Consider the following 27,716-nt stretch of genomic DNA (forward strand, 5'->3'; position numbering starts at 1 on the left):
AGATTGTCTCAGGAAATAGATTTAGCTGAAAACTAATTGTTTTATTTTTCTTTGCTATTTTCAGTTGGATCAGTTCCCAGAACTAGCTTACCACATGGCTGTGTGAGCTGTAGTGCCAGCACAAGGGAGCTGGTGGGAACATTTGTGGCTGGGGACTGGGACCCTGCCTTTCAGCAGCAGTCCTCACTGATGTCTCTTAAAAGTAACTATCAAAGCGAAGATAGGCACAGATGGTAATAGTTCAGTTGTTGTCAGTTCAGATTATGTTTGAACTGGCGACATAGAATGAAAAGGACATCTTCATGAATTAAAGGCAAAGGTAAAACTTGTATCAGGAAACCACGGATTTTTGTTGCAAATAATAAAATATTCCATTTAATTCCCATTTAGAGAAACAAACATTTTTCATCAGCAGTCACACATATATATAATTTAATATATATATAAATTTCCTTTTTCTCCTTGCACACCATTATTTATTTTCAATATGTAATTTCTTACATTGCATTTATGAAATTCTTATAAAATGGACTGATAGTGTTCAACAGCTGTCATGAAAATCTTGCGATATCATAAAATAAAAAATAAATGTACAGATTTCATATAAGCATTCACTTTTCAATCAGCTTCATTGGCTGGCTCCATTATAAACAAAGCAGTGTTTTGATATGTTTTTACGTATCTTACTTTAATTACTACTTAGAAAGTATTACTTGTTGCATAATCTTTTCATGTTATATGCATACATTATCTTCTGCAAGAGTATTCCTTCAACACCTATTCCCAGTTTCTCTTCAACTGACCAAAAATGATCTTTCTTCACTAGCTTGATTACTTCTTTCCCAGAAGGCACAGATCTATATATTGTCACTTCTACATATTTATTCTCTCTATCCTTATTTTTTCTAACTTTCTTGTGCCCTCCCAGGCCTCTTTTGGATGCCTCCTTTAGAGACCTAGATCATGAGAGGATACAGGGTTGTTCAAACAGTCCGAAATACAAGTTCACTTATCTCTATTAAATGACAGAAACTTCTGAAAGCTGGGTTTTATCTTTTCTGTTTGTTTGTTTTTTCTTATGAGTGTTTTATTGTTATTTTTTTTTATATTTTATGAACATGAGAATTCATGTGTTCCTTTTTGTGCTACTTGAAATCTAGTTGAGAAAGATTGTAAATGTCCAAATTGCATACATCTGCACCTTGGCTCAAAATGGAATACATAGGGTTAATGTGAGAAACTGAGAAAACACATGTTGCAGAAAACAAAGAGGCTGTACATTATAAGATAGTATAGGCTTTGTCTCTCACGTAAAAAAACATTATATATATATATATATATATAAAGGAAGAAGATAAAAGAAAAGGAAAGAAAAAAAAAGGAGAGGAAAAGGAAGAGGGAGAGGGAGAGAAGAACTGCATAATGATGTGGTAGAAGAATATATTCTCTAGTGTAGACAAGCTTCCATTGGCATGATGTTTTGAAAGTTTTGATGCAATTAATTGAAGGAGTTCCTTCTTCTACACCTACTAAGAAACTGTTTCATAGTGTCTTCTTCAGGGATCCTCCTACCTTGGACCTTAGAAGGGAAGATATTATGAACAAAGTAGATTTCTATTCTTATCATTCTCTCATAACTTTACCTTGCATAACAGATTTCATGGGAGGATAGAGGCTAAGCCCTAAAAATTACAACTATTGCCAAATTTAATTAAACCTATAATTAACCTATTGAACAAAGTGTTTGTAGTTTTACTGTGGTAAGTTCTCAGTAAAGTTCACTTCTACTTATAAATAAATTTTCTAGAATCCTACTTTCATAAGTGTTAGCTTGTCTAGCCTTTGAAAAGTTATTTTACCTTGTTTCCACAACATGTTCTTTGCATCATACATTTATTTTATATTCTTTAACTTATATAGAAGGTTCTTGACCCAAACATATTATTCTTAAGCTTTTCTTGTCTTTGTCAGTTTCAGAGGGATTTTAATGCAGTTCAAGGCTCCATATGGACTTCACAGCTGCTAAGCAGAAAACTGTATTCAAGAAACTGACCTTTATATATCATATCTCATTCTTAGGCTTTAAAATTTAACAATAAAGAATTGTCATGGAGATAGACTGAATTAGAACATTAAGATGCTGCCTATGTTATGCAATACACGTGTTAGATTACTAAAGTAATTTCCTCCTGTCACATAGAACAGAAAATCCATTCCTCCAAAGCAGATTCCTAGGTCTTGTGTAAAACAGTTTGATACTTGTCATCTGGAATCCACTGTCATTGCTTTATACTCTTAAAGGATTAGATTCAGAATCATACTTTTTTTTCTTTTTTTCTGTTTTTCTTCTTTTTTTCTTTTTTTTAATTGTGACAATCTGGCATAGTAACACAAAGATTGCAATATTGTGTGTTACTGCATGATTTACAGTGTGTGTGTATGTATGTCTGCTAGTTATTTAAAGATAAGAGAAGCTGTGTATTATTTTACAGTTTTTCACATCTGGCTGTAAATTAGTGCAAGTTTTTAACACTGATTATTTTGAAAACTTAAGGTGTATTTTGACTCTGTTGAACAGTTTCATGTTCTTTAGTCTTACTGTAACTTTTTAGTTGGAAGGTTCTCTGATGAGAAGACAATTTACTGAATATAGTGTATTTATGTTTTTATATCTCAAACTTCAACAAGATAAACCTTGGACAGTAAAACACTATGTGCTTTCTATGGGGGAAAAAAAAAAAGCAATGATATGCTTATTAATATAAAACAGTTTAAAAGTCTATGAAGGTCAGATAGCCTACTGAATGAATCTGCACCAGAGAACTAGCTGCGCTTAACTGCCTTATAATTGCAGATAATACTAACAAACATGCAAAAATCAATTCATTTTCAGAAAAAAAAAACCTCATTGTTTTTACAGTAGTAATTTCCTTTTTTCTTTTTTCTAAAATTAAAACCAGTATTTAATAATACTCTACTCTTGTATTTTTATAGGATGTGTTCTCTTTACTGAGAAACAATTAGTGTAGTCAGTAAACTTCTAACAGTATATGTCTTTTTACTAATATCACGTGTTCTTGCTTTTACCAAGGTTCTTCTGTGCTTATTTCCAGCTATAGTAGTCTCTGAGACAGTAAGATAGTTAGGAGTGACAGTTTTGAAGACAAAGTGCAAGAATCTGAAATTGCAGTAGTCAAGATCAATAGCAGTGTATTACAACCTTACTTTGTGCTGTGAATACCGCTTTGGACTAACACCATTATGCTTATATAATTAAAAGAATATTCAGATATGAGAAAGCTGATGTTAATATACTGTAATGCTGGGCTGTGGACTTATAGCTAATGCTATTTTGCCAAGAAATTCCATGAGACAATTTTAAAATCTGTGTAACTGAAATAAATGTCAGCTTTATTTTCCCTAACCAAAACCATGGATACAAGTAGGAAAAGCAACGTAGTACACTACAGCAAGAAAAATAATTCAAGAATGTACAGTATATAGATTGTTGTGCGTTAATCTTAGTTTTATGAGGTTATTTTTTTGAAAGATTCATCTGCAGATTTTAGAGTGTTTATGAAGGAAAATGAATGAATCAGTGGAAAAGGCTTTTTAAGATATTCTTAAGCTTCACAGAGCAAGTCTCCTTCACTCCTTTCACACACACACCCAAAAGCATTGTTGGCAGCATTTTAAAAATATGTTGAAGACCTGAAGCAGCACCAATGTTTGTTATGAGACTGTTAGAAAGTTTAAAGATTTGCTTTATTTCACACACTCTTCTAAAACAAAACCAGAGGAAGCTTTAATAACAGGAATATTTAAACTAAGATGTTTATTCATTCCTCATCTGCTCCTGGTATTTTTTCCCACTTGAAGTGGATTATAATCCTTTGTTTTCAACAAGCAGTTGTTTCTAACATGACTAGTTATGATATCATAGACAAAAGAATTTAACTATAGATAGAAAATAAATGAATTACATCTTAAGATGGAAGACAAATACAAAATGAGTTCTAAAAAATTTTCATTTTCTAAAGCTTTTAGGTAACAGAGACTTTCCTTCAAAGTGAGTAAGTTTTCCTCCTTAAGTATATTTTAGTAATAAAAAAATACACCATCTTAGATTCCATTGGAATAGGGTTTCATGCAACCTCAATTTGTCGTAGGATTATTGCTTGATACAGTAGAGGAAATATCTTTATTCTCAAGAGGAACTAGCAAAAGCTTTAGATGTGTTTATATCTGCTTTTGAACAGTTGATCGTTTTCCTTTGAGATTCAACAGGAAATCATTCATTCATGCATTTTCAGTTCTATTTCTAGGAACAAGATGCAAACTCATATTTGAGCACCAAAAAAGTTACCATGCAAAAAAAATGGATTTGTCCCCATTATCTCTCGAGAAGAGCAGCCCTTACAGCACACTGTGAATAACTTTGCCTTAGAAGGAAAATATAATTCCATTGGCAAGTTGTCATGAGGTTGTATTAAAGTTCATGCATCATATTTTGATAATGTAGAACGTAATTCTCATTCTATTAGCAAGTTTCCTACATAATAGTATCTTCTTATAGATTCATCAGCTATAGTGTGAAATTCTTAGTGCAGTTGCTGATACTGGTAAAAGAGGGTCAAAATGTTCACTAGTACAGAAGTTGTCTGCTTTCTTCAGTTATGCAGTCTATTTTCATTGGCATCATCTTAAAGTTCTTTTTAGCATTCTTCTTCTAATCAGACTGAGTTTTCATTGTGAACTCAAGCTTTTTGTTATTCTAATCTGAGGCTCAAACACAGCACATGCAGTGCTAAGAGATTTTGTATGAATTGTATTTCCTTCTCCTTCTGGGTTTGTGAAACCTTTGCAGCAACAGTATTCCCTACACACAAACTCAAACCTGTTGGCTCTTTCCTTGCTGGCACAGCAACGCTTGGTAGAGCATTGTTCCATGGAAGCGAGCATCTTACACTAGGAAGTCTGTTGATCACCTTCCTTTCTCAGTACTACACCAGCATATACTCTCAGGAGACTCACGATGTTAGCAAAGAACATTTGCCTAAAGAAAAACTCCAGAGTGAGCCAGTGTAGAAATTAGTGTGGTGAGTGCCTCAAAATTCTGCCAGAAATACTTGTTACCATGATTCATAGTAAAAGAAATATTTTCTGTAGGATGCATCATGTACATATTTCTCAAGTATTTTCCTAGTCAGGCTTTTATTTATTTGTTTGTTTGTTTGTTTGTTTGTTTGTTTGTTTGTTTTTACCCTCTGCAGCTAACCATTTCTAATACAATAGCTGAAGGACTAGTCAGAACATGGGAGGGTAATAACAGTATTATGGATATATTTATTTCCTTGGCACAAAGCACCCATACTCCACAGTTATTTTATGAAGAAATCCAGTTCTTTGTTAATAGCTGCTTTATTAAAGACAAGCTTTCAGAATGGATATACTAGAAATCTTATTAAAGTACCATCCATTAAATCATTAAACCACTCATTAAAACTGTTACTACAGACTTGTTATTCGTGAGTTATTGTCTTTCACGCTTCTGAAATGTTTCTGCCAACACTGTTCAACTCTGTTCCAGTATGACTATTCAATCTGAGGAAATATTGATTGACATTCTTTTGCCAAAAAAAAAAAAATTATGGGAAGGTTGTTAGGCCACAGAGTGGTTTGGTTTGTTGAGAAAAGGAGGAAAGATTAATGTGCAGGGCCATTTGCTCAGTTTTGATGTAATTTATGTTAACTATGTCTGCATGCAGGACTCATTCACAGAGTTACACCGTCTCACTATATGTAACACAAAGAAGTAAGTGTGTAATATAATATGGTGCTGTGTTTTAAACATCCCCATCTACTTCTACAAATAGTTGACAAAGATACTGTTTGATTTTTTTTCATGGAATGGGAAAACCTGCTTTAGATTGCCTAAATATAAAGGAATGAAAAATGCAAGAAGAATACAGGACAGATACGTTTTATTAATAAATTATGAACACACATTAGCTATAAGTATAATATAGAGTTGAAGTTCCTTCTGATAATGGGCAAAAATCTACTTAGAACATGATTTTCTAAGCGTAATTGTAAACAATTAAAAAATATATATAAACAATTCATCATATATGGAATTTTTTTGCAGAAACAGTGAAGATCAGGTACAAAGTATCCTTTAGTTAAATACATACAAAATGCACATCAGCATTACTTCTTGCTTGAGAAATAAGTAAGGAGTATATTTATATATGTACCTCTCAAAAAAGTAGTAGTGGTTGGCATAGATGTGATTTATTCTTGGTCAAGTAATAGCTTCATTCAAAAAATTGTTTGAGTAAAATACTTTTAAATATTTTGAGCATCTTTCATTTATTTTGGAATCACTATCTGCTGCATTGTTACTAGTTCTCTGTTCTCTCTATATAAAATATATAACTAAGTGAAATATTGAAAATGTAGTCAATTGACATCTTACAAAAGATTCTGTATTCACTGAAACATAGAATTGTTGAATGGCTTGGATTGGAAAGGACCTTCCCTCAGCCTTTCTTCATAAGGAAGGTGCTCCAGCCCTCTGAACACCTTCATGGCCCTTCTCTGGATCCCCTTCAACAGCTTTATGTCTTTCATGTGCTGGGAGCCTCAGGCCTGGTCACAGTATTCCAGGTAGGGTCTCTCAAGGGAAGAGTATAGGGAGACAGCTGCTTCCCTCACTCTGCTGGCCACTCTTCTTCTGATGTAACCCAGAATACAGCTGCTTTTCTGGGCTGCAGGTACTTACTGCTGGCTCATGTTATTCTTTTCAGGGCTGCTCTCAATGAATTCTTCTCTCAGTATGTAAACATATCTGGATTGCCCTCATTCAAGTGCAGCACCTTACACTGGGTGTTTTTGAATCTCATTAGGTTTATGAGGGACCAGTTCCCAAGCTTGTCCCCTTGAATGATATCCCTTCCTTATACAATATGTCAGCTTCTCTAACTCATCTTTGTGTCCTCTGCAAACTTGCTGAAAGTGCTCTTAATCTCTAGGTCACTGATAACAATGTTAAATAGTACTGATTTTTAACCCTTAAGGAAATCATTCATCAATGTCCTCTTCCTGGAGAAAGATACATTAACCACAACCCTCTGGCTGCAACTTTCCAATTAATTCTCTATCCAAAGAAAAGTAAAATCTTTAAATCCATACCTCTCAAATCTAGAGGTAAGGATGTGGTGTGGACAAATATCAAAACCTTTGTGGAACTCCTGATATGTGACATCAGTTCCTCTTCTTGCTGTCACTCTACAGGTCACCACAATGATTGGGCACAATTGTCAGCCCTTGGTGAAGTTGTGCTGGCTGTCTCATATGCATGCTTTTAATGTGCCTTTAGATACCTTCCAGAAAGACCTCTTCCATGACCAGAGACAGACTTTAGGCAAACTTTAGACAAACTTTAGTTTAAGTTTTCAATTTCCCAGGTCTTACCTTCTATCATCTTTAGTGGGAATAATGTTTTCCTTTCTCCAGTCACCAGGTACTTCACCTGACAGCTGTGACTTTTCAAATGAAATGAAAAGCTGTTTGACAACAACTTCTCCCAGTTACTTCAGGATCTTGGGATGTATATCATTTGGCCCCATAGTTTTGTACTAATTTAATATAATGAACTCAAACTTGCACTGCTCTTACAGTGGAAGAGATTTTGCTCCCTCAACAACTGCCTAGAGTTTCAGGGACATAAGAGCCATGGGAAGACTGACTGCCATGAATACTAAGGCAAGAAACATGCAGAGTAAGCCTTCTTCATGGTTAAAATCCTCTAGCAGGATAAAAGCCTGAGTGCATGATGCTTTTTGTAGCTGAGGCAAGAAGTTCTCATCAAAAGGCTTCCCTTGATCAAGTGGCCTGTAGTAAACCCAGTGACTGCCAGATGTCCTTCATCAGTTTGATCCCTAATTTTAATCCACAAACTATCAAGATATATGGCTGTTTCTTAGAGGCAGATCTTTGCAGTCTTACATAGAGGGCGAGTCCATGACCTCTCCTGCCCTGCCTATCTCTTCAAAAATCCTTGAATCCCTCAGTTGTAGTATACCATTTGTTCAATTCATCCCAACAAGTTCCTATGTTAATGTCAACGGTTAACAGGCTGGTTCGGCTCAGTTCTGTGACAAATGGGGTGGAGGGACCCAAAGGACTCACACCCTGGGAAAGAGGACTGTGGAAAGGGAAAAGGGAGATTGGCCTAAATATAAAACAGTGGCAACAATCTGAGGAGGAAAGCTAATTTAATAAATAAGATATCGAAGCAAAATAACACAATATAATAGGAATTTAATCTAATAAATCAAATAAAATGAGAATGTTTAAAAGCCAAAGGCCTTACAATAATGCTGAGGGCGAGACAGCTAGGTAGCACCCGCTGCTAGGATGATCTGCAAGGGAAAAAAGCCTGTGTCTCTTGGCACATGGACAGTTTTTATCTTTTCCTCTAAGTGGAAAACAAAAAAAATGCAAATTAACTCAAAGTCCTCTGGGGTGCATAGTTCTTCTCTTCTGAGACAGGTATACCTGGAACTACTGAAGATCCACAGCATTAACTCTTTAACTCCCAATGTACTACATGATATTATGACGTGGAATACCAATAACTAAAGTCATAAAACCATGCCAGGTAGCAATTAGATTATAGTTTCTAATTGCTCTACTATTTCCATCTTCTCCTGTTTATTTCCCAGCTGGGCGACCAGTTATGATACATTCTTGGAGGAACTATCCCTCATTTCTTAATCCCTGCTACTTCCTAAAGTAACTCTGTTCCCTGGTTTTTCTTTGTCACCCATAGGTCAACCCCCTTTTTCCTTCAAATCCAGTTTTAAGCTCTATTAATCAATCCAGTCAGCTTCCTTCCCAGGAGATTATAGCCTTACCTAGTCAGTTGCATCCCACCTCATGTCAACATGCCTGGTCTGTCAAAGTTGCATCAGAGATCATAGAACCCAAAGTCATGATCATGGCACCATCCATACATCAAATCATTCAGCTGATTTGTTCACTTCTTCCTTGTTCTTTCCCATTTCCTGGCAGAGAAGACAGAGGAGAGCACTGCCTATACTCCTGATCCCTTTAAATATTCCCAAGGGACATAAAATCTCTTAATATTTTGTAGTGTCATTGCAACCTGGTGACCTAACTGAATGCAGCATGGTAGTAGTTCTCAAACTGTACAAAGCAAGTTGAATCTAAGACAACTGATGCAATGTTAGCCCTTGATTTCCTGAACAGAAATGAATAGGTATTATGTGACCTTTGTGTCAGGCAGTCAGGCAACAGGACTTTTTCATCAACATAATTCTCATATTACTGGTAAAATAAACTGTAAGATATATAAAGATTCTTAAGAATCATGGTGTTTTCTGGTCAGTCTAATTGAAGTTATCAGTCTAAGAAATATATACTAATTACATAAATTAATTTAGCCCATGCTCATTGTCTGATAATACCTACTGTAATAGATAGCAGGTCTTATTTTTAATTTCATCAACACAAAATGGGCTTGTAACTGTTGTAACAGAATTTGGGAGGAGTAAGTAAGTAATATAAAAATGGTGGCTTGATGTTGTAGTTGCTGTATGGAGCTTATTTGCTGGCCTACTTATGGTAAAAACCCCTTTCTAGGCATATCACCTCAATAGTTTTCAGTAATTTAGAGTAACTTGACACAGGGAACTGCTCCTTTTAACAAGGTTTAAGGAAAGGATGTGTGTTGTAAATATGAGCTGTCTGTATATATGTTGGTAAAATACTTTTAAAGTCTCCGATGATACAGAAAGAGAAAGTGGTTGAATGGAGTTCAATGCAAAGTGACATTCTATGCAGCAAGTAATATGGCAGACATAAGCAGCTACTACCATCTACTATTTATTTAGTATTTGCCCAATTGTATATATACATCAATTATAGAGGAAACAGTAGAGCACGAAGTTCTAGTGAAGCATCAAGAAATGTAGGGAAAAATTCAGTACACATAAACCTACTGAGGTGCAAGGTGCTGCACCCCAGATATGTGTACAGACTTGGAGGAGTTCATTGAGAACAGCCCTGCAGAGAAAGACATGGGAATCCTGGCAGAAGAAAAGCTTGACATGAGCTTGCAAGTACTTGCAGCACAGAAGACCAGCTGTACTCTGGGTTGCATCAAAAGAAGGGTGACCAGGAGGGTGAGGGAAGTGGTTGTCTCCCTTTACTCTGCCCTTTAGTGGACCTACCTGGAGTACCGCATCCAAGTCTGGGGCTTCCAGCACATGAAAGATATAGGGCTATTGGAGTGGGTCCAGAGAAGGGCCACAAAGATGTTCAGAGAGTTGGAGCAGCTCCCTTGTGAAGAAAGGCTGAAGGAGCTGGTTTTGTTTAGCCTGGAGAAGAGAAGGCATCAGGGAGATCCCATTGTGGCCGTTCTTTTTTAAAGAAATCTCATAAAGAGGATGGAAACCTACATTTTATGTAGGAGGGTAGAGATGAGACAAGGAAGAATTATTTTAAACTAAGAGATATGTTATTTAGAGTAGACGTTAGGAGGAATTTTTTTAATCAGAAAGTGGTGAACAGCTGGAACAGGCTGCTCAGTTGTATTGTGGATTCCCCATCCCTGGAGGCATTCAAGGTCAAGTTCATGGGACTCGGGGTAGCCTGATGCAGTGGATGGCAACCCACAGCAGAGGCTAGAACTAGATGATCTTAAGATCCTTCACAACACAAACCACTCAATGATTCTTTGATTAACGCAATCTTGGAAAATAAAGGTGGTTGTAAATACAAAGTTATTGTTAGCACTAAGTTATACATAGAAATGAGAGATCATTTGAATTTCCTAGATTTGCCCATAATGTTCACTTATCTGTGACATTTATCATTTATCAAGGAAATAAATTAACAATCATTACAATTTTGCTTGATCCCTGAGCACCACTGGTATGAAGTATTGGTCTGGAGCCAAACAGAAAAAAAATAAAATAGAAAGAATGTTTTTTTTTTTGTTTTGGAAGAATTCTTCAATTTTATATTCTATTTGGTAAACAGGACACTGAGTTGTTTGAATGTGTGCATTTTGCAATAGATCAATATAAAAATATTTATCCCCTTCTTCCTATTGTTTTTAGGGTTTCTGACTTTTTTTCATTCTTTATTTTGCTCACTTCCAAAACAATGAAAAAAAAAAAAAAGATGGATAGTGTACCCTTGCCTTTCTGAAGAGAAGGCAGTTACCTTGGATTCAGAGAGATTATGGTTAAAATTTGTGATAAGAATTTCAGATGCATAAAATCTAAATGTTTGAGATGATATTATATTATATGTTAGTGGATGTGCCAAAGTAAAAATTTTCTTTCCAAAGCATAATGTTTTCATGGTATAGCTATAGGGACATATCATTGGTAACCTTTATGAATACTAGTGTGTAGTGTTTAAATATAAAATTTCTGTTTTATTTCCTTCTCTTTCTCTTTTTAAGTCTATTGACCCGGGTCAGCAGTTTACATGGGAGCACTCTAACCTGGAAGTAAACAAACCAAAGAATAGATATGCAAATGTAATTGCATATGATCATTCTCGCGTTCTACTCTCAGCAATTGAAGGTAAGGAGAACTTTACAATAACATTAAATAAATACCAAAATCCACTGTGATTCTAGCTCAAAAGACTTTGCAGGTAAAAAAAAAAGATTAAAAAAAAAAAAGGTTGAATTACTCGCAGTACTTTTCTATGACAGTCCTTTCATTTTCATTCTCAGTAATTAATTATGAAACTGTACTAAACTGACACAGGGTCACTTATGGCAACATGCATGTGTGCTTCAGATGGTTCCTGAAATGTGTTGAAGATAACTTTCTGATGCAGGTGGTGGAAGAGCCAACAAGGAGTGGGGTGTTACTGGACCTTGTTCTACCTAATAAGGATGAGCTTGTTAGGGAATTGAAGGCTGGGAGTAGATAGGGGATCACGAGATGGTGGAGTTCAAGATACTGAGTGTATGTAGCAAACCAAAAACTAGGATTGATACTCTGGACTTCAGGAGAGCTGACTTCAATCTCTTCCAGGACCTTCTTATCACATGGGCTAGGGTGTAAGTTGGTAAGGGGACCTGTGAGAGTTGGTCAGCATATAAATAGCACTTATTCTAATCTCAGGATCAGTGCATCCCTGTGAGTAAGAAATTGGGCAAGGGTGGCAGAAGACCTGTGTGGATGAGCAAGGACCTCATGCATAAACTCAGTGGGAAGAGAAATGTCCCTGAAACGTGGAAAAAGGGTCTGACCACTTGGGAAGAATATAGGAATCATAGAATCACAGAATCACGTAACTGTAGGAAGGGACCTCCAAAGATCAAGTCCAGCCCCTCTGCCAAACCAGGTTCCCTAGACTGGGTTGCACAGGTAGGCATCCAGGTGAGTCTTAAACATCTCCAGAGAAGAAGACTCCACAACCTCTCTGGGCAGCCTGTGCCAGTGCTCTGTCATGCTTACTCTAAAGAAGTTCCCATACACATTTGTGAGGGGTCCTGTGCTTCAGTTTGTGGCCATTTCCCTTTCTCCTATTGCCACACACTGCTGAGAAGAGTCCAGCCTCATTCCTTGGCCTCCTGCTCCTTAGGACTAAACTCCATTTATAGATGTGGGTCAGATCCCATCTGAGTCTTCTTTACAGACCCAGGTCTCTCAGCCTCTTCTCATAAGGAAGGTATTCTACGTCCTTTATCATCTTTGTAGCCCTTAATATGTAGTGTTTAAGTGCTTTTTTTAACCTTTTGCACTTGAATTCTGTAATTGTCTAATTTTATTTTATTTTTCATTCACTTTTTCCGTAAAAAATGGACTTATTCTCTTGAGGTATTTGAAACTGGGATGTCTATGCTCAGCTACTCATCTGATCCTGTTGTGTTTGATTCTTGACTGACAGAAAAAGGGGATTGTGTATTCTGATCACTTATCACTAGAGCTGAAAAGGTTACTTGAAGATAGTTATAGTGCAGTTATGATTTGGAGGTTGACTTTTTATGCAGAAACTGTGTCTCTGCCTCGATGAAACTTGTAAAGTCAGATTAGTTTAAAATAACACTTCAGATAAGCCACTCTAAATTTTCAGTAAATCCTCCTGATGCCAATAGAATTAGTTAAGGTACATATCCATATCACTGGAGGCAGAATTTAGTTGGTTTGTCCACTTCTTGACCCATGTTTTCATGGAAATGACCTCTCTTAACATATACATCAGAATTTAAGCAGTGATGGCAATTGCCTCTGTACATGTTGGTATGCCCTTCCTGCTATGGCAACTACCAAAGGTTTGCAGTGTACTGCAGTGAAACTAGTTGCCAAGTGACTGTTTTTTTTTTGTGGTATTGGACTTGACAGAGAATTGTTCAGCTTCTTCATCTCAGAATGAGGTTATGAACAGGAAAGGCACTCCAAAAAGTAATGTTTTAATATTTAGATTTATTTTCCTTTTATAATTTTTCCACTTGGTCAGTGTAGATACTTACAGATGTTTAGGTTTGGTAAATGTTATTTTTTAACTGTACACACTTCACTATACCTCGTAGGATAATACAGACTCCCTTGAAGGCTTTGGGTTTGTAAGTTGTAGCAACATTGTGGCAAAATGTGAGAAAATAAAGTTAGTATAAGAAAATGGTATCACAGAAAATTATAGGAATTCGGAACATAATGTGAAACTGAGATCATGCATGTAAATTGCAACAAAGAGTGCAACTGCAAAAAAAGAGCGTGATACGGAAGGGACAAAGAAAACACAAAATGGATATGAGTGCTAGGAATTCTCTTCATTTCAGTAGAAATGTAATCCTGTAGAGTCCAGTCTGCTGGCAGTGAGAACTCTTAGACAAAAATCTTCACAGAAAGTGAAGCATCTAGATTGTTTTATTTTTCCTTAAAATGAACTAGCTGAGCTATGAGCTATTACTCAGGTACTCTGATGAAGGGACCTTCCTTTTCATATCTCAGTGACATTCTATTAATGCACCATGATGCTGAGTTACTCTGTAAAAGGATTTTTCTAGGTAAGGGATGTATAAGACAATTTGTGTGTCTGGTGAGGCAAGTGCAGAAATCAAGTGGGAAATTCTACTTTAACATAGCTGCATATAAATCTTATTTGCAAATACCTGTAATTATTAATCTTGATTATCTTTGTTGCATTTTATAATCAATTATTATCAGAAAAATAGCTTTACTTAGTGGAATCATAGAACCATTTCAATTGGAAGGGACTTTTAAAGGTCATCTTGTCCGATTCCTCTGCAGTGAACAGAGATATCCACAGCCAGATCAGGAAGCTCAGAGCCTGGAATAGCCTGATCCCCTCCAGAGATAGTGCTTTCACCAGACCTCAGGGCAACCTATTCCAGTGCCTCACCACTCTTATCATAAAAAATTATTTTTTCCTTTTATCCAGCCTAAATCTCCTCTCTTAATTTGAAAACATTTCTCTTTGTCTTATTACCACAGACCCTACTATATATTCATGCTTATAGCCCCCCCTTTAGATACTGAGAAACCCCTGCTCTCTCTGCCTATCCTCATAGAGGAAGTGTTCCATCCCCTGGAACAGGATCTTCTTTCTATTTTAAATAATTATAATCCATGTAACTTATAAGTTTTTTTATTTGAATGTGATTTATAGATAAATGTAATATAAGTTAGTGACTATTAACAATTTTAGAAATTTTGGAATTTTTTACATTGAGTACCGGTAGCATTGGCTGTTAATATTTATAAAGATCATTCTTTAGTGCACAGCTTGCAAAACTTCTTATGCTTAATTTTCATGCTGAGTTGTGTGGTATCAGCTCTAGAAGACAGCTTTCCCAGAAGATCATTTAACCACTTTACAAAGAGTTGTTTTTCTTTTCCATTTTTTCCTCGGGCTCTTATTTATAACATATGCTTCAAAGTATTATACCAGACATCATAATGAAATTCTAATTTATGCAGAAAACATTTCTTACCAGCTTTCTCAGTTCCTTTGGTATTAATACCCAGTTGGTGTAGATTTCTTCTGTTGGCTTCATTTTTATTTTTCATCTGTTTTGTGCAAAAAAGCTTTATTATCTTGATAAGGGAAGAAAATATGGCATTGTGCCTAGCAATTGTATTTTCTAAACCATTAATTCCAATTTCCATAATAAGAACTGCCGTGTAAAAAAATTAAAGTTTCAAGAGTGAGGCTTTTGAACTCCAACTTCAACCTTTTATGGCAGTAAATCATGTTTTTCCTCTATAGAATCTTATGTTTTGAAGGTGTTACATTTTATTCTATGTTTTTCACAGGAGAGACTTTCAATCACTTCTAATCATAATCAGACAGTCTTCCTGTGTCCATCCTTGCATCCTGCCTGAGGAATGCCATTTGTTGGCTCTCTTGTGCCCCTGAAGCTATAAACTTTCTCCTACTCTAAAACATTTTGTCAGATTTTTCCTTTTCTAGCACAGGAAGTCAAATCAAGTTAAATATTTTGTTCAAATATAATTTTAGGCATAAAGCAAAAACACAAGGAAACCCTTCAAATTTTGTGGGGCATTAAGACAAAATTTTGTATCAGACTACAGCTGCAGTAACTCATAATCCGAATAATTTCAGGACTATATTGCGTTTTAATTGATGTTACAGTTAATTATTTGGTTTGTTCACTGTAAGTAAATAGTGAAATTAAAAACTAAACTTATTCAGAGTAAGCAGAAAAATGTGTAGGTAGCTCTGAACATAATGCCTACTTTTCATTTCCATGAAAAGTATAAAACATACAAAGAATGCAATAATACTATTTTGATAAAGAAAATTCACAGCTACAGAACACTGCTTTTCAACATAATCACAGCCATTAGCTATGTATTTTCACCAATAATGAACAAAAACATGCATACCACTCTCCTAAAAATCAGCATGGCCTTCCAGATCATGTCTTGTCTTTCACATTGCTTTTGCTTATGCTGGAACTCACTGCCTCACTGTGATAACATCCACTGTTTAGTCTCTGTAGATATTCAGCAGGCAATGAAAAATATCAATATTTGCCATTTTTTCCACCTGGAAGAATTCAATTCCACACCTTTGTTTCATACACATTGACATGTCAGAAGGCATTCTATCAGACTACCCCTCTGCTACCGTCTGTCATGGGACAACAAAATGTAATGGAATACTGGTGGGAGGGTTCAGTGACTACTGCCATTCCCCCAGTATCCATTTCTGAGATGAGGTTGAAAATAATAGAATATAAGACATTATTTTTTGGGTTTTTTTTGTTTTTTTTTTGTTTTTGTATTTTTTGTGTAGCTTTGTTTTTATTATTATTACTATTAATAATTATAATTATTATTTTAAGGAAGCATTTTAAGACATTATTTTTTGGGGTTTTTTTTGTATTTTTTGTTTTTTGTATTTTTTGTGTAGCTTTGTTTTTATTATTATTACTATTAATAATTATAATTATTATTTTAAGGAAGCATTTTAAAGCACTGTTTCACTCAGTTTCTTTTATTATTTTGAAAGATATTATCAGATGTATGCTTCTGGTTGTCAGGTAAAGCAGGAGTGCACAGCCTTGATAATTTCTAGTTTGGGATCACCAGCAGAAGATAACAGATAGAATAATTTTGGAAGTTCAGCTTCTGACAGAAAGCTTAAGAAATATTCCATTGAATTTATTCAATTATTTGTGATTCATATCAAAAGAAACTCTGTTTCTCTGTGAAGTAAAATATTGTTTGTGAAGTGAAAATAGTCACAGCTTTAAAGTAAGTCAGTGAGGCTGTATCACCCTAACTGCCTTTTGAAACTGTTGGAGCAAACTGAACCATATCCTGGGTTATCATAGGTTGGCTATGTAAACATAGACCATTAATTTTCATACAGAGAAGAAGTAACTTCTGTTAAATACTTTAACATACTTGTGGGTATGGCTTGTGGATGCCTATATGTCATGCACACACTGTTCAGAAAATTCCAGTTTCTTAAGCCTGACTTGCTTACTAATTTTGGTAAAATATAGTTCCTACTTTGTCTCTTGTTTATTGGGAAATATGCTTTTTTAAAAAATGTCAATAATCTCACACCATTAAATCTTTTTCTATATTTGAAAGAAATGCAATGAGCTCCATAAAAGAGTTGACTGAAGCTGACTCAGGGTGCTAGTGGGGTGGCTGCACTGCCTGGTCAAGGGGGAGAATTTCATGTAAGCAAGTGACAGAAGGTGATGTCAGAACAGCTTGTGCATACTGCTGTTTTCACTTTCAGGTTTCTCCCTCTGCTACATATTTTCAGACTTCTTCTCTACTTCCTTATCAAACTGGCTCATTTAAATTAGAAGAATAAATATTCCCAGAAAGGCCATCATACCATTCATTCCAAGAAACTGCATGGACTCATTTTCAAGAACTTATGTACTATACAATATTCAGTATCCTCAGATTCTGTGGTCTAGCTGCGCAACAGATTTTTTAGTTCATGCGTAATAGGACTTCAGAGAAATACTGCCCACTGTGTTCATTCTTCTGTCTTTGCAGGCATACCAGGCAGTGACTACATCAATGCCAACTACATAGATGGATACAGAAAGCAAAATGCATATATAGCAACACAAGGGTCATTGCCAGAAACCTTTGGAGACTTCTGGAGGATGATGTGGGAACAACGTGGTGCAACTGTTGTCATGATGACAAAACTGGAGGAAAGGTCCAGGGTAAGGAAAACTTACATACAGCAAAATTCAAAGTTAATAATATTGTATCTGAGAAACAAGCTGAGGGGGATGGGACTGTATAGCCTGCAAAAGAGAAAACTCCAAGGAGATCTTACAGGGGCCTTCCACTATTTAAAGGCAGCTACAGGAAATATGGGAAGGGGCACTTCATAAAAGTGCAGTGATAAGACCAATTGTAAAGGTTTTAAACTAAAAGAGATTAGCCTTAGATGAGATACAAAAGAGAGATTCTTCACTATGTGCGTGGTGAAGTATTGGAAGGGACTACCCAGGGAAACTGTGGATGCTTTGACCCTGGAGGTGTTATAAGGCCACACAAGATGGAGCACTGGGACAAATGATGATGAGGGAAGTATCCCTAACAAGGTCAGGGGTGCTTGGAACTGGATCATCTTTATGGTTTCTTCCAACAGAAACCATTATAAGATTATATAATATATCACTTTAGGTTAGGTTTTTCTTTGTTTCATATATGTTAGTCTGCCTTCAGTACATATACAAAAGCTGACCAATTTTTCTTCATTTGTTCAAACTATAAATATCACTTGCATAAGAAATGTTAGTTTCATCTGAGAAATTGAACAGTCACACCATTTTATTTATTTACTTATTTATTTATTTTGGTAGGGTTTTGATCCTCTGAAAATCTTAAAATCTCTTGTACCACTTCAATTTTTTTTTTGCTGTTCAGTCATCTGAAAGCATTAGGAGATGACTGAAAGATTGAAAATATTATTTATTCTGTAATATCAAGAGTGTAATTGTATCATAATGTAATAAGGAAATTCATGTATGTCAACAGCACTCCATTTTCACTGTTGTACGGTATAAATTACACTTTACTTGAGATCACTGAGGATTTGGATTTGATTAAAAATATAAGAATGTTATTTTAGCACATTCTGAGTGCAAGGAAAACATAAATAACATATGCAGTAATAGAATACAAAATTATGATATTTCATATAAAATTTTAAAAATTAGGAAAGCAAAGGTCTAAAACATATAGGTACTTATTTAATAATAGAAGTGATGAATGGCTATTAGTATAATGTGAGGGTAAATAAAAAATCAGTGGTTTTCTTGCATATAATGTATAAAGATGAAATGATGGAAGGAGTGGAAACATAGCACTGTTTGGCATGAAGATTTATTAACACTGTCCATATTTCATGGCACACATTAGTTCTAATGGTAGGCACTATTTTGATCAGAGGCGCAGAAAGAAAAAGAGAAAATTGTTAGTAAATGTAGAGAATGTGATCCCCCCTAGTTTTCTTTTCCCATAATAAATCTGTATTTATGTCAAGATATACTCTAACTCCTCATTGGTTGCTCCTGCATATGATGCTGTTATTGCCCATGTGAACATGCATTGACTGAAGAAGGTTCTGCACATTAGGATTATTGCTGAACTTTCTGCAAACACATTAATGGGTCTCACAGTGTAAGGCAGAAGCTGTAGCAAAATGTAGAAATCAGAGAAGGTGAGAAGGGTGATTCTAACATCTATAGCAATTACTTCCCATGGGAAACTGCTAAAATAATCAGGATTTGCAAGTAATATGAATGCCAAAAGCTGAATAACAAACATGAGTGTTAACACAGGAAAAACACTGCCACAGATTTCCTGGGTTACATGCTCCTGGGAGCTTCTATGAAAGGGTAGAGAGCTGCAAGTGGGAGGTAGGATAAAGGACTGCAAATAGAAGGCCCTTAGAGATACAAGATGCAAAGGAAATAAAAGCACTGGGTAACAAATGGCAGAAAGTTCATAAAGGAGATAAAGAAACTGGGGAGGAAGAGAAAAGATTATCAGTGAGAAATTTTTTTAACTAAGAAACGTTGTCTAACTGGAAAAAGCTGATATTTCAGCAACTCAAGGATCAGTTCTATTTCAAAATGATGATGTATTTCTGCTTGTATATTTGGAACAGTAGGGAATGTAATGTGTAGTCTCTGATGGTTTTTCTGGTGCTTAGATGCATATAGTTGCAGTGAATACATGATCTCTGAATCTCTTGGCAAAAGTCATTCCTTTATAGAGGCTTTTTGAAGTACATATATATTTGCTCTTTTAACATTTAATATTTGTTTTGTTTTGTTTTAATGAAATAGTTCTTTTTATGGTCAAGCAATGTATAGCATTTTAATGATAGAATCACTGTCTGCATATGCATCTTGCCATTTAGTACATGGCAGAAAGTTATTTTATCAAAAAGTTAGTTTAGGTACTATAAGCTCTTTGGAACTAAGCAAATGAAATTCTGTCCACTTCTTCACTAATTGCTTCTTATATAATGATGTTGCTGCAAATGGTATCAATGCTGAGAAAAAATCTGATCCTAATAAGCAGTTAATTTCCGAAGGTACATTTAAATATTTGAGAGTTTATCTTAATACTGCAGGCCACAGACAGTCATTGCCTAGAAAGATGTTTTGATGTAACTAAATGAAGTTCCACACATTCCTCTCAATAATTGCTTAGCAGACTTTTAAACTAAATCTCTCCTTTGCTGACTGCACTCTAAAAACCACTGATCAGAATAGCAATCACCTCCACAAGTCATTAGCATTCAGTAGCAATATATTCCTTGAGCATAATGAGAGACCAGACAGTTAGTCAATGAATTGTCTATTCATCCAGTGTTTGTGTTTGTGCTTTCTTTGTACATAATTTAGCTAATTCTGTTTTCATAGGTGATATGAATTTTATGTACTCAATTTATATTGTTAGAGAGCACATATCCAGTATATTATCAAGTTCTGGTCTAACTCCCATGGAGTTTTGCAGTGTTGTAAACATGGCATACAGGTTACCTATTTTCCTAATGCAATACGTACAAGTAATTTAATTAATGATGTTGATATCGAAGGAGCCACAGGAAAATCTGTTTAGGAAAACTGTGCAATGAAAAGATTTTTTTTTATGTTATTTTTTCTCAAGTTGTAATTCTTAAATAGTGTATTTCTTTTAGCAGGATAGAAGTGAAATTTCATACAAGAAATATAAACACAGTGATAGAACATTATAGCTAATTCATTTCTCTTCTTTTGCTTCATCTTTGATTGCTTTTGTGCATTGCAAGCCTGATCATTATATTTGCTTTAAGGTAAAATCATTTCTCTCTGGGTCTTCACCTACCTTCCATCTTCACATCGCCATTTCATTTTAGGTTGCTTTTTTCATTATATATTTCTGCAACTTGATATCTGCATTTTTAACCTGGACAGATAGATAAAGATGTGGATTTTATCGCACCTTCAGAAACAAAGTTGGTGCATTAGCATGTGTTAGATGTCTGAATATCTTCAGGTTTGAGAATGCTTATATATTACTACTGAGTACATCAATTAGAGATACTACAGTTAATCCACAGTTTATTCGTTTGGCTATAAGAAGGATTTAGGAAGAGAAGATTTTTAAATTACAACCTTTCACACTTTGTCAGTTTTGTTTTAGATGTCATCACCTGAATCTCACTTGATGAAAGCCAGAGTACAGAAAGTCAGCTCCATCTTTTAGCTATCATGCACATAATTTGCGAGGGTTACTTTGAAAGTATTGCCTCCTATTCTGTTACTCTGCTCCACAACAGCAGAGGCTGTTGTTGATGGTATGACATCATATTGATCCGTATTGATCCTAGCAATTATTCAGATATGAAGCAGATCCTGAACTTCAGTACCGTCAAGGAAGGCTTTGTTTTCATAGAGATACTACCAGGTTCATTCAAATTTGCCAGTGATTAACAGTACATGAGGATACTTCATTTCTGACATCCTGCTTGCCTGCTCCCGAGTCATTTGGCTGTCAGGAAGTGAGTACTGTCATCAGTATTATAAGCTAAGAATATATGTTTATTAAGTATAAAATAATATAAATTCTGAATATGCATAATGAGAAGTGCAATTGTACTTTAAAATAAACTTACGATGATAGCCTTGCTGTGGGAACTTATATCAAGTCCATGCACAGTCCTTGTACTAAGGCAGATGGGAGAACCTTTATCTTCCACTTCAAAGGCAAAAATTGCTAACAGTGTTAGTGAATCTTAATTTTCTGATGGCAGATTAGGAACTGATATGAAATGTAGCTTACCTGATTATAGGTAAGAAAAAGTGATATTACAATCACAGCAGTAAATAGTAAGCAAAGAAATCTAAGAACATAGCTCTATTTTCTGTCTGAAATGCATGAAAGTTTCCATGCAAATACAAGTCCTGCTGCAGAGTTTTGTGGGATTTTGATTAACGTAATTTTCAATATGTTGTGCAGGATTTCAGCAGTAAATTTGAGATTTTTCATGACAAGTATGTTTTGACTGGTTATACTGGAGCTGTTTTCTATCTCAGTACTGGATCAATTACACGTGGCAATAAGACTCCTTCACTAACATGAGTAGAAAAGTCATCAATACATGCACTTAACAATCCATCACAAATTATGTTAATATACTCCTAAGTACAACTGTGTTTCACTTCAAACAAAACAGTTGACTAGTGTATGGACAGCAGAAGTGGATAAAAATGTTATTTTTAAAAGCCGTAAAATATGTGTTTAAATGTAGGAAAGAAGTAAATAAAATGTGATCTACTTTCTGCTTGAACTAGAAAATAAGCATATGTTCATCTTGTGAGAAGTAAGTTAAGAGTTCTAGCATGCATATTACTGGGCAGGATGTACATTGCAGATAGCACTCATGTTCTAAGATTTATTGTTTTATTAAATAAGAATTAAGTGTATTGTTTTGTAATTATTTGTTCCCCGGTTTTAGTGGAAAATTAATCACTAATTTATCAATAATGTACTTCTAGAGATTTATTTCCTTTCTTCAGTGCTATCAATATGCTAAGAAGTGAGCCAAGAGAAGAGTGAATGAGAGAACTAGCTAGCTGGCCAATAAAAAGAAACAGTCTAAACTCAAGAGCACCATGAATTCATCAGATTTACAAATAAACAAACAAACAAATAAATAAATAGATAGATAAATAAATGAGCAAGCAAGCAAGCAAGCAAGCAGGTTGGTTCTCTTCTTTTTTAACTGCAACAGTATGTGATGGCCACCATCCCAGAATAACACCATCCCATTTCTGCACCACTGTAGGTACTGGATGAGGGGGAATCTCCATTTCTGCACCACTGTAGGTACTAGATTAGGAATATTATATAATAGATTGGGAATCTCCATCTACTTCAAAAGAACTATGAACTTTTGCCATCTACATTATAGAAACATTATTATTCATTGTTATTCGTTCATTATAGAAACATTCTCAGGGAAGCAGGAGCAGGGTGTGCTCAACTCTCATTCAAAAGCAGTCAGCATAGGTGCTAAATTCATGCAGTGCTACTGCAATAATCTAATCATGCACACTTGCTAACATAAACTACAGTCACCAGTAATGACCATTCTTCTGGGCACAGTTCAGGAGGACATGCTATGCTAAGAGGCCTCAGCTAAAACTCAAGCTGTTGCATCATCGATCAAAAGAGCCATCCTATAAGTAGAGTTAATATAGTCATAAAAGATATACATAGCCTGAAAACAATTTTGTCAAGCTGAGTCATGTTATTTCAGCTTATATGCATTTGGAATTGAGCACATACAGAATGAATGCTCTAAGTGAAAAGCTATTGGTAACAGAGTATCTATAAGGGAATGTTATTAATCAGAAGTTGGAGAAATTATATATGGGGAAGTTAGAAATAACTGATTTTGTTTTTGTAGTGAATGAAAGAAAATGTATTAGCCTTCAGGTACATGAAGAGCTGTTAAAAAGATGATGCCAATCAACTGTTTTCCCTTCCTGTGGGGCTCTAGGAGTAATAAATTGACTTTGCAGCAAAGATTATCTATTTTAAACTATCGAAAGAACTTTCAAAATATAACGTCATGAAGAAAGCAAACTGTAGGATGATTTCTGTGGTCTCTTTAAGCTGTCAAGAACTGCTTATATTAGAGCCTTATTTTAAATGATAAAGCAATACCTGCTCAGTAACAAGTATTTGTCAAGGCACCACCAAGTTTTTTGCATTATGATTCTGTGTCCATAAAAAAAGTTGTTTCTCTTTGCTTTAGGGTAAACCGGTAATTTTCCAGAAAATAAGGTTTTCCTGAGGCATGTATGACAATGGCTTTAATGAAAACTGTATTGTAAGTCTGTAATTTGAATTTATTTGCTCCATTCATTTGCTTTGTGCTTGCGGTAAGACATAAAGTACTACCTCATATAATTTTTTTCCTATTGCAGATAGAGGAACATGTATAGAGCATGGCCATTAACATTTTGAGTTATAAGCTTTCCTCACAAAAATAAAAATTCTGCGTATTTATTTTAAAGAGCAGGTATTAATTCCTGTTTCTTTTAGCTCTGTGCCATATAGTACTGTACCACTGCAGAGCCTTTTTAAAGGAATTTCAAGCTTGAAAATGCTAGTAATTTAATTCAGTATTATTTAGAAAAAAAATAATAGCAGTAGATTTTCTTATTTGTCAGAATACGTTGAAAGACTCAAGACTGATACTTACAATGAGAACACGTTTAAATTTCAATTTCATCAGACAAGTGTTTCTGAAAAAGAATATTCTGATTTAAATTTGCCTTCATTTGCAAAGTTTTTCTCATTTTCTGTGAAAGTTAATGAATACAGCTCGTATTGAGAGGTTCGTGTTGGTAATAGATATCTTTTGGGATGCTCTTTCTGATCAATTTCACAGGAACATGAAATTACACAGGAATGCATGCAATGCATTTATGAGATTAACAGCTTTATCCATGTATTAAACTAATACTACAAAACTCACTGCAACTCAAAGTTCCAATCAAAAATTCAAATTCAAAACTTAAACATTTTAAGGCCTCTAAAGCGTTAGAATATTCTCCAGTGGTCTGTTTCTCATCTTCATCCCTTCTCATTCATTTAACTTCCATCTTTCAAGTGAACAAAAAATTGTGAGAAGAACAGAACTTTTTTGCTCAGATGTTTTACGTTTTTTTTGCATTACTTTCTTATGTAATATTCATGTCAGCTAAGAGAGATAGCTCTTTTGTATGGACCATAGAAAATCTTCATTAGACTCCTTGAATGTTTAATATGTCCTTCATATTTTAATATGATATCTCTTTCAGTTAAAGAAATATTCAGACTGCTTGTGTGATCAGCCTTGAGTACAGGAAAAGGATGACACATAAAAGTAGTTAGCCCATTCCTTGTTTCCTCTGAGTTTACTTCATATAAAACTTTTCAAGACCTTTTTGGAAAATCCAGCTGTACTTAAACTGTTTGACAGATTCATCTTTCAAAATAAATTCACTAGGCCCTGCTGTTATGAAGAGTTACGAAAGGGGACCTCAGGTTGATGAATTCTGAATATAATGCTAAACTGTTCTTAGCTTGTATAAATAAAGATGAAAGACAGGTTAGAGAGCACATTTCAAATATGCCCAATGCTCCCTTTAAAGTCAGTTTCTTTTTAATACTTGTACCACACTCAATCATAATGTTCATAATGGGAATTATCTTTTTAATTATCTATTATTCTTCAGTATTAACTGCTAACCTACTAATCATTTGCAGACTTTAACTAAAGAACAGAAGTTTGCTGTGAATCAATTAGCTTAAATACTGTATAATATAGAATAGCCAATCACTACATCAGGATCCCCAGGATCCCACCCAATCTGGCCTTGAATGCCTACAGGGATGGGTATCCACAGCCTCTCTAGGCAACCTATTTCAGTGCCTCACTACCCTCTGAGTAAAAAAATTCTTACTAAAATATAACTTAACTCACTTCTCTCTTAGTTTAAATACATTCACTCTTGTCATATCACTATCAGACCATGTAAAAAGTAGATCCACTTCCTTCAAGTACTGGAAGACTGCATTGAGTTCTCCCCAGAGCCTTCTCTTTTCCAAGTTAAACATGCCCAACACACTCAACCTTCCTCCACAGGAAGAGTGCTCCTGCCCTCTGATCATCTTAGTGGCCATTTTCTGGACCTGTTCCAAGATCTCTACATCTTTCTTGTACTGAGGGCCCCAGACTTGGACACAGTACTTCAGGTGAAACCTTGCAAGGTCAGAACAGGGAAGGAAAATCTACTCCTTCACTCTGCTAGTTACCCCTCTTTTAGTGCAGCCCTGGGTACTATTGTACTTCTAGGCTGCCAGTGCACACTGCTAACTCACATCCAGTTTTTGATCCACCAGGTCCTCCACAGGACTCCACTGCTCTCCACGTATTCTTCTTCCAGTCAGCACTTCTATCTGGGTTTGTTCTAACCCAAACATATCACCTTGAACCTGGCCTTTTTGAACTTCACTAAGTTTATGTGAGCCCACTACTTGCCCAGATCCCTTTGGATGGCAACCTTTCCTTCTGTCATAGCAACAGCTGCACTACTCAGTTTAGTATCATCTGCAATTTGGCTGAGGATGCATTCAATCCCACTCTCCAGGTCACTTTGATAAAGCTATTTATTAAATGGCAGCAGTCCTAAGATGAACCTTCGAAAGACACCACTCAACACAAACCTCCATCTGGACGTAAATTGATCACAAGTCTTTGGCTTCAAACTTTCAACCAACTTCTAATTGACTAAACCGCGCTCTCCAATTCAAAGATAGAGATGTTTGTCTTCCCTTTTCTAATACAGACATTCCATCATGGGATATTAGATTGATCAGTTGCCTTTTGCCCTCAGTGTAGCAATGCTGGCTGTCTCAGTTACCTCCTTGTCTTGCATGTGCCTTAAAATAGCTTCCAGAAGGATCTGTTCCATGACCTTCTGAAGCACAGAGGTGAGGCTCACTAACATACAGTTTCCCAGGTCTTTCTTTCTTAGAATTGGAAGTAATGTTTCCTTTTTTCCAGTTACTGTGGTCTTCACCTGACATACACGTGACTTTTTGAATATGAAGAAGAGTTGCTTGGCAACCACATCAGCCAGTTGGACCTTTAGGACCCTGGGGTGCATGCCATCAGGTGTCAGCAACTCATACCTATTCACTCCCATCAGAGATTTCAAATTTAATCTTTGCTTACATTGGAAGGGATTTTTCTCCCCCAAATCCTGCAAAAAGTGTAAAGGACTTTAGACTGTGGGAAGCCTGACTACCAGTGAAGACTAAAGCAAAGAACATGTTGAGTCCCTCAGCCTTATCCATGTCTGTTTAAGTCAGTTCTCCCTTCTCATTTATCAAAGTGGATACACACTACTTGAGCTTCCCCCTATGACCAATATACCTATAGAATGCTTTCTCCTAATTCTTGCATTCCTTGCAAAGTTCAATTCCACCTGTACTTTGGCTTTCCTGATCCCATCTCTATACATCCAGATGTCATCCTAATATTCTTTCCAGACCATACATCCTTGCTTTCTCTTGCTTGTAGGGTAAAATCTTTGTCTATATTCTCTTACAGGTATGTATCCACTATAAATCTATATTAGAGATCACTGCATACTATTGTTCTCCGTTATGCATTGTAAAAAAATGATTTTTAGAACCAAAATATCCAGAAACAATTAGATGTTTTGAGAATCCTCTTGTTGAGGACTAGAAGTTCTGTCGTCCAGTGAAAAGTGTTCAAATCTTTCAAAAATTAGAACTCCATTAAATCTTCAAACCAAGTTCTAAGACTATAAACTGTTTTTTCTTCACCTGTATTTCTCATAGAACTTCAAAATTTTGATCAGCCATTTAGGGTTGCACTAAAATGAAGGGATGACACATGGCCAAATTTTATCCTAAAACAGCCTCCTAAATGTCGGAGTTTTGTTCCAATTTTTCTTTTAGAATCCTTTCATTACAGTCTGTCACACTAGTGTTATTGTCTGTGATATTTAGACTCAAGTCATCCCGATACTTATGTGTCAAGGCATTGTTGCAAAAAGCGCAATTACTTTAAATAGCAATTGCTTGCAGACAGAACATTAGCTG

At 35.5% G+C, this 27,716-nt stretch overlaps 1 protein-coding gene across 1 annotated transcript in view; it reads left to right on the forward strand.

The window, feature by feature from the left end:
* The window catches only part of PTPRD (protein tyrosine phosphatase receptor type D), a 568,194-nt gene that overhangs the window by 502,631 nt on the left and 37,847 nt on the right, over window positions 1-27,716 (forward strand). Inside the window, exons 26-27 of the mRNA XM_065744335.1 lie at window positions 11,501-11,624; window positions 17,571-17,746. Of these exons, the coding sequence (XP_065600407.1) occupies window positions 11,501-11,624; window positions 17,571-17,746 (300 nt within the window). The remainder of the gene's footprint in view (window positions 1-11,500; window positions 11,625-17,570; window positions 17,747-27,716) is intronic.

The sequence above is a fragment of the Cyrtonyx montezumae genome, unplaced genomic scaffold (genome assembly GCF_038088225.1).
Source record: "Cyrtonyx montezumae isolate F1298 unplaced genomic scaffold, pur_monq_1.0 scaffold_30, whole genome shotgun sequence".
Lineage (NCBI taxonomy): Eukaryota > Metazoa > Chordata > Aves > Galliformes > Odontophoridae > Cyrtonyx > Cyrtonyx montezumae.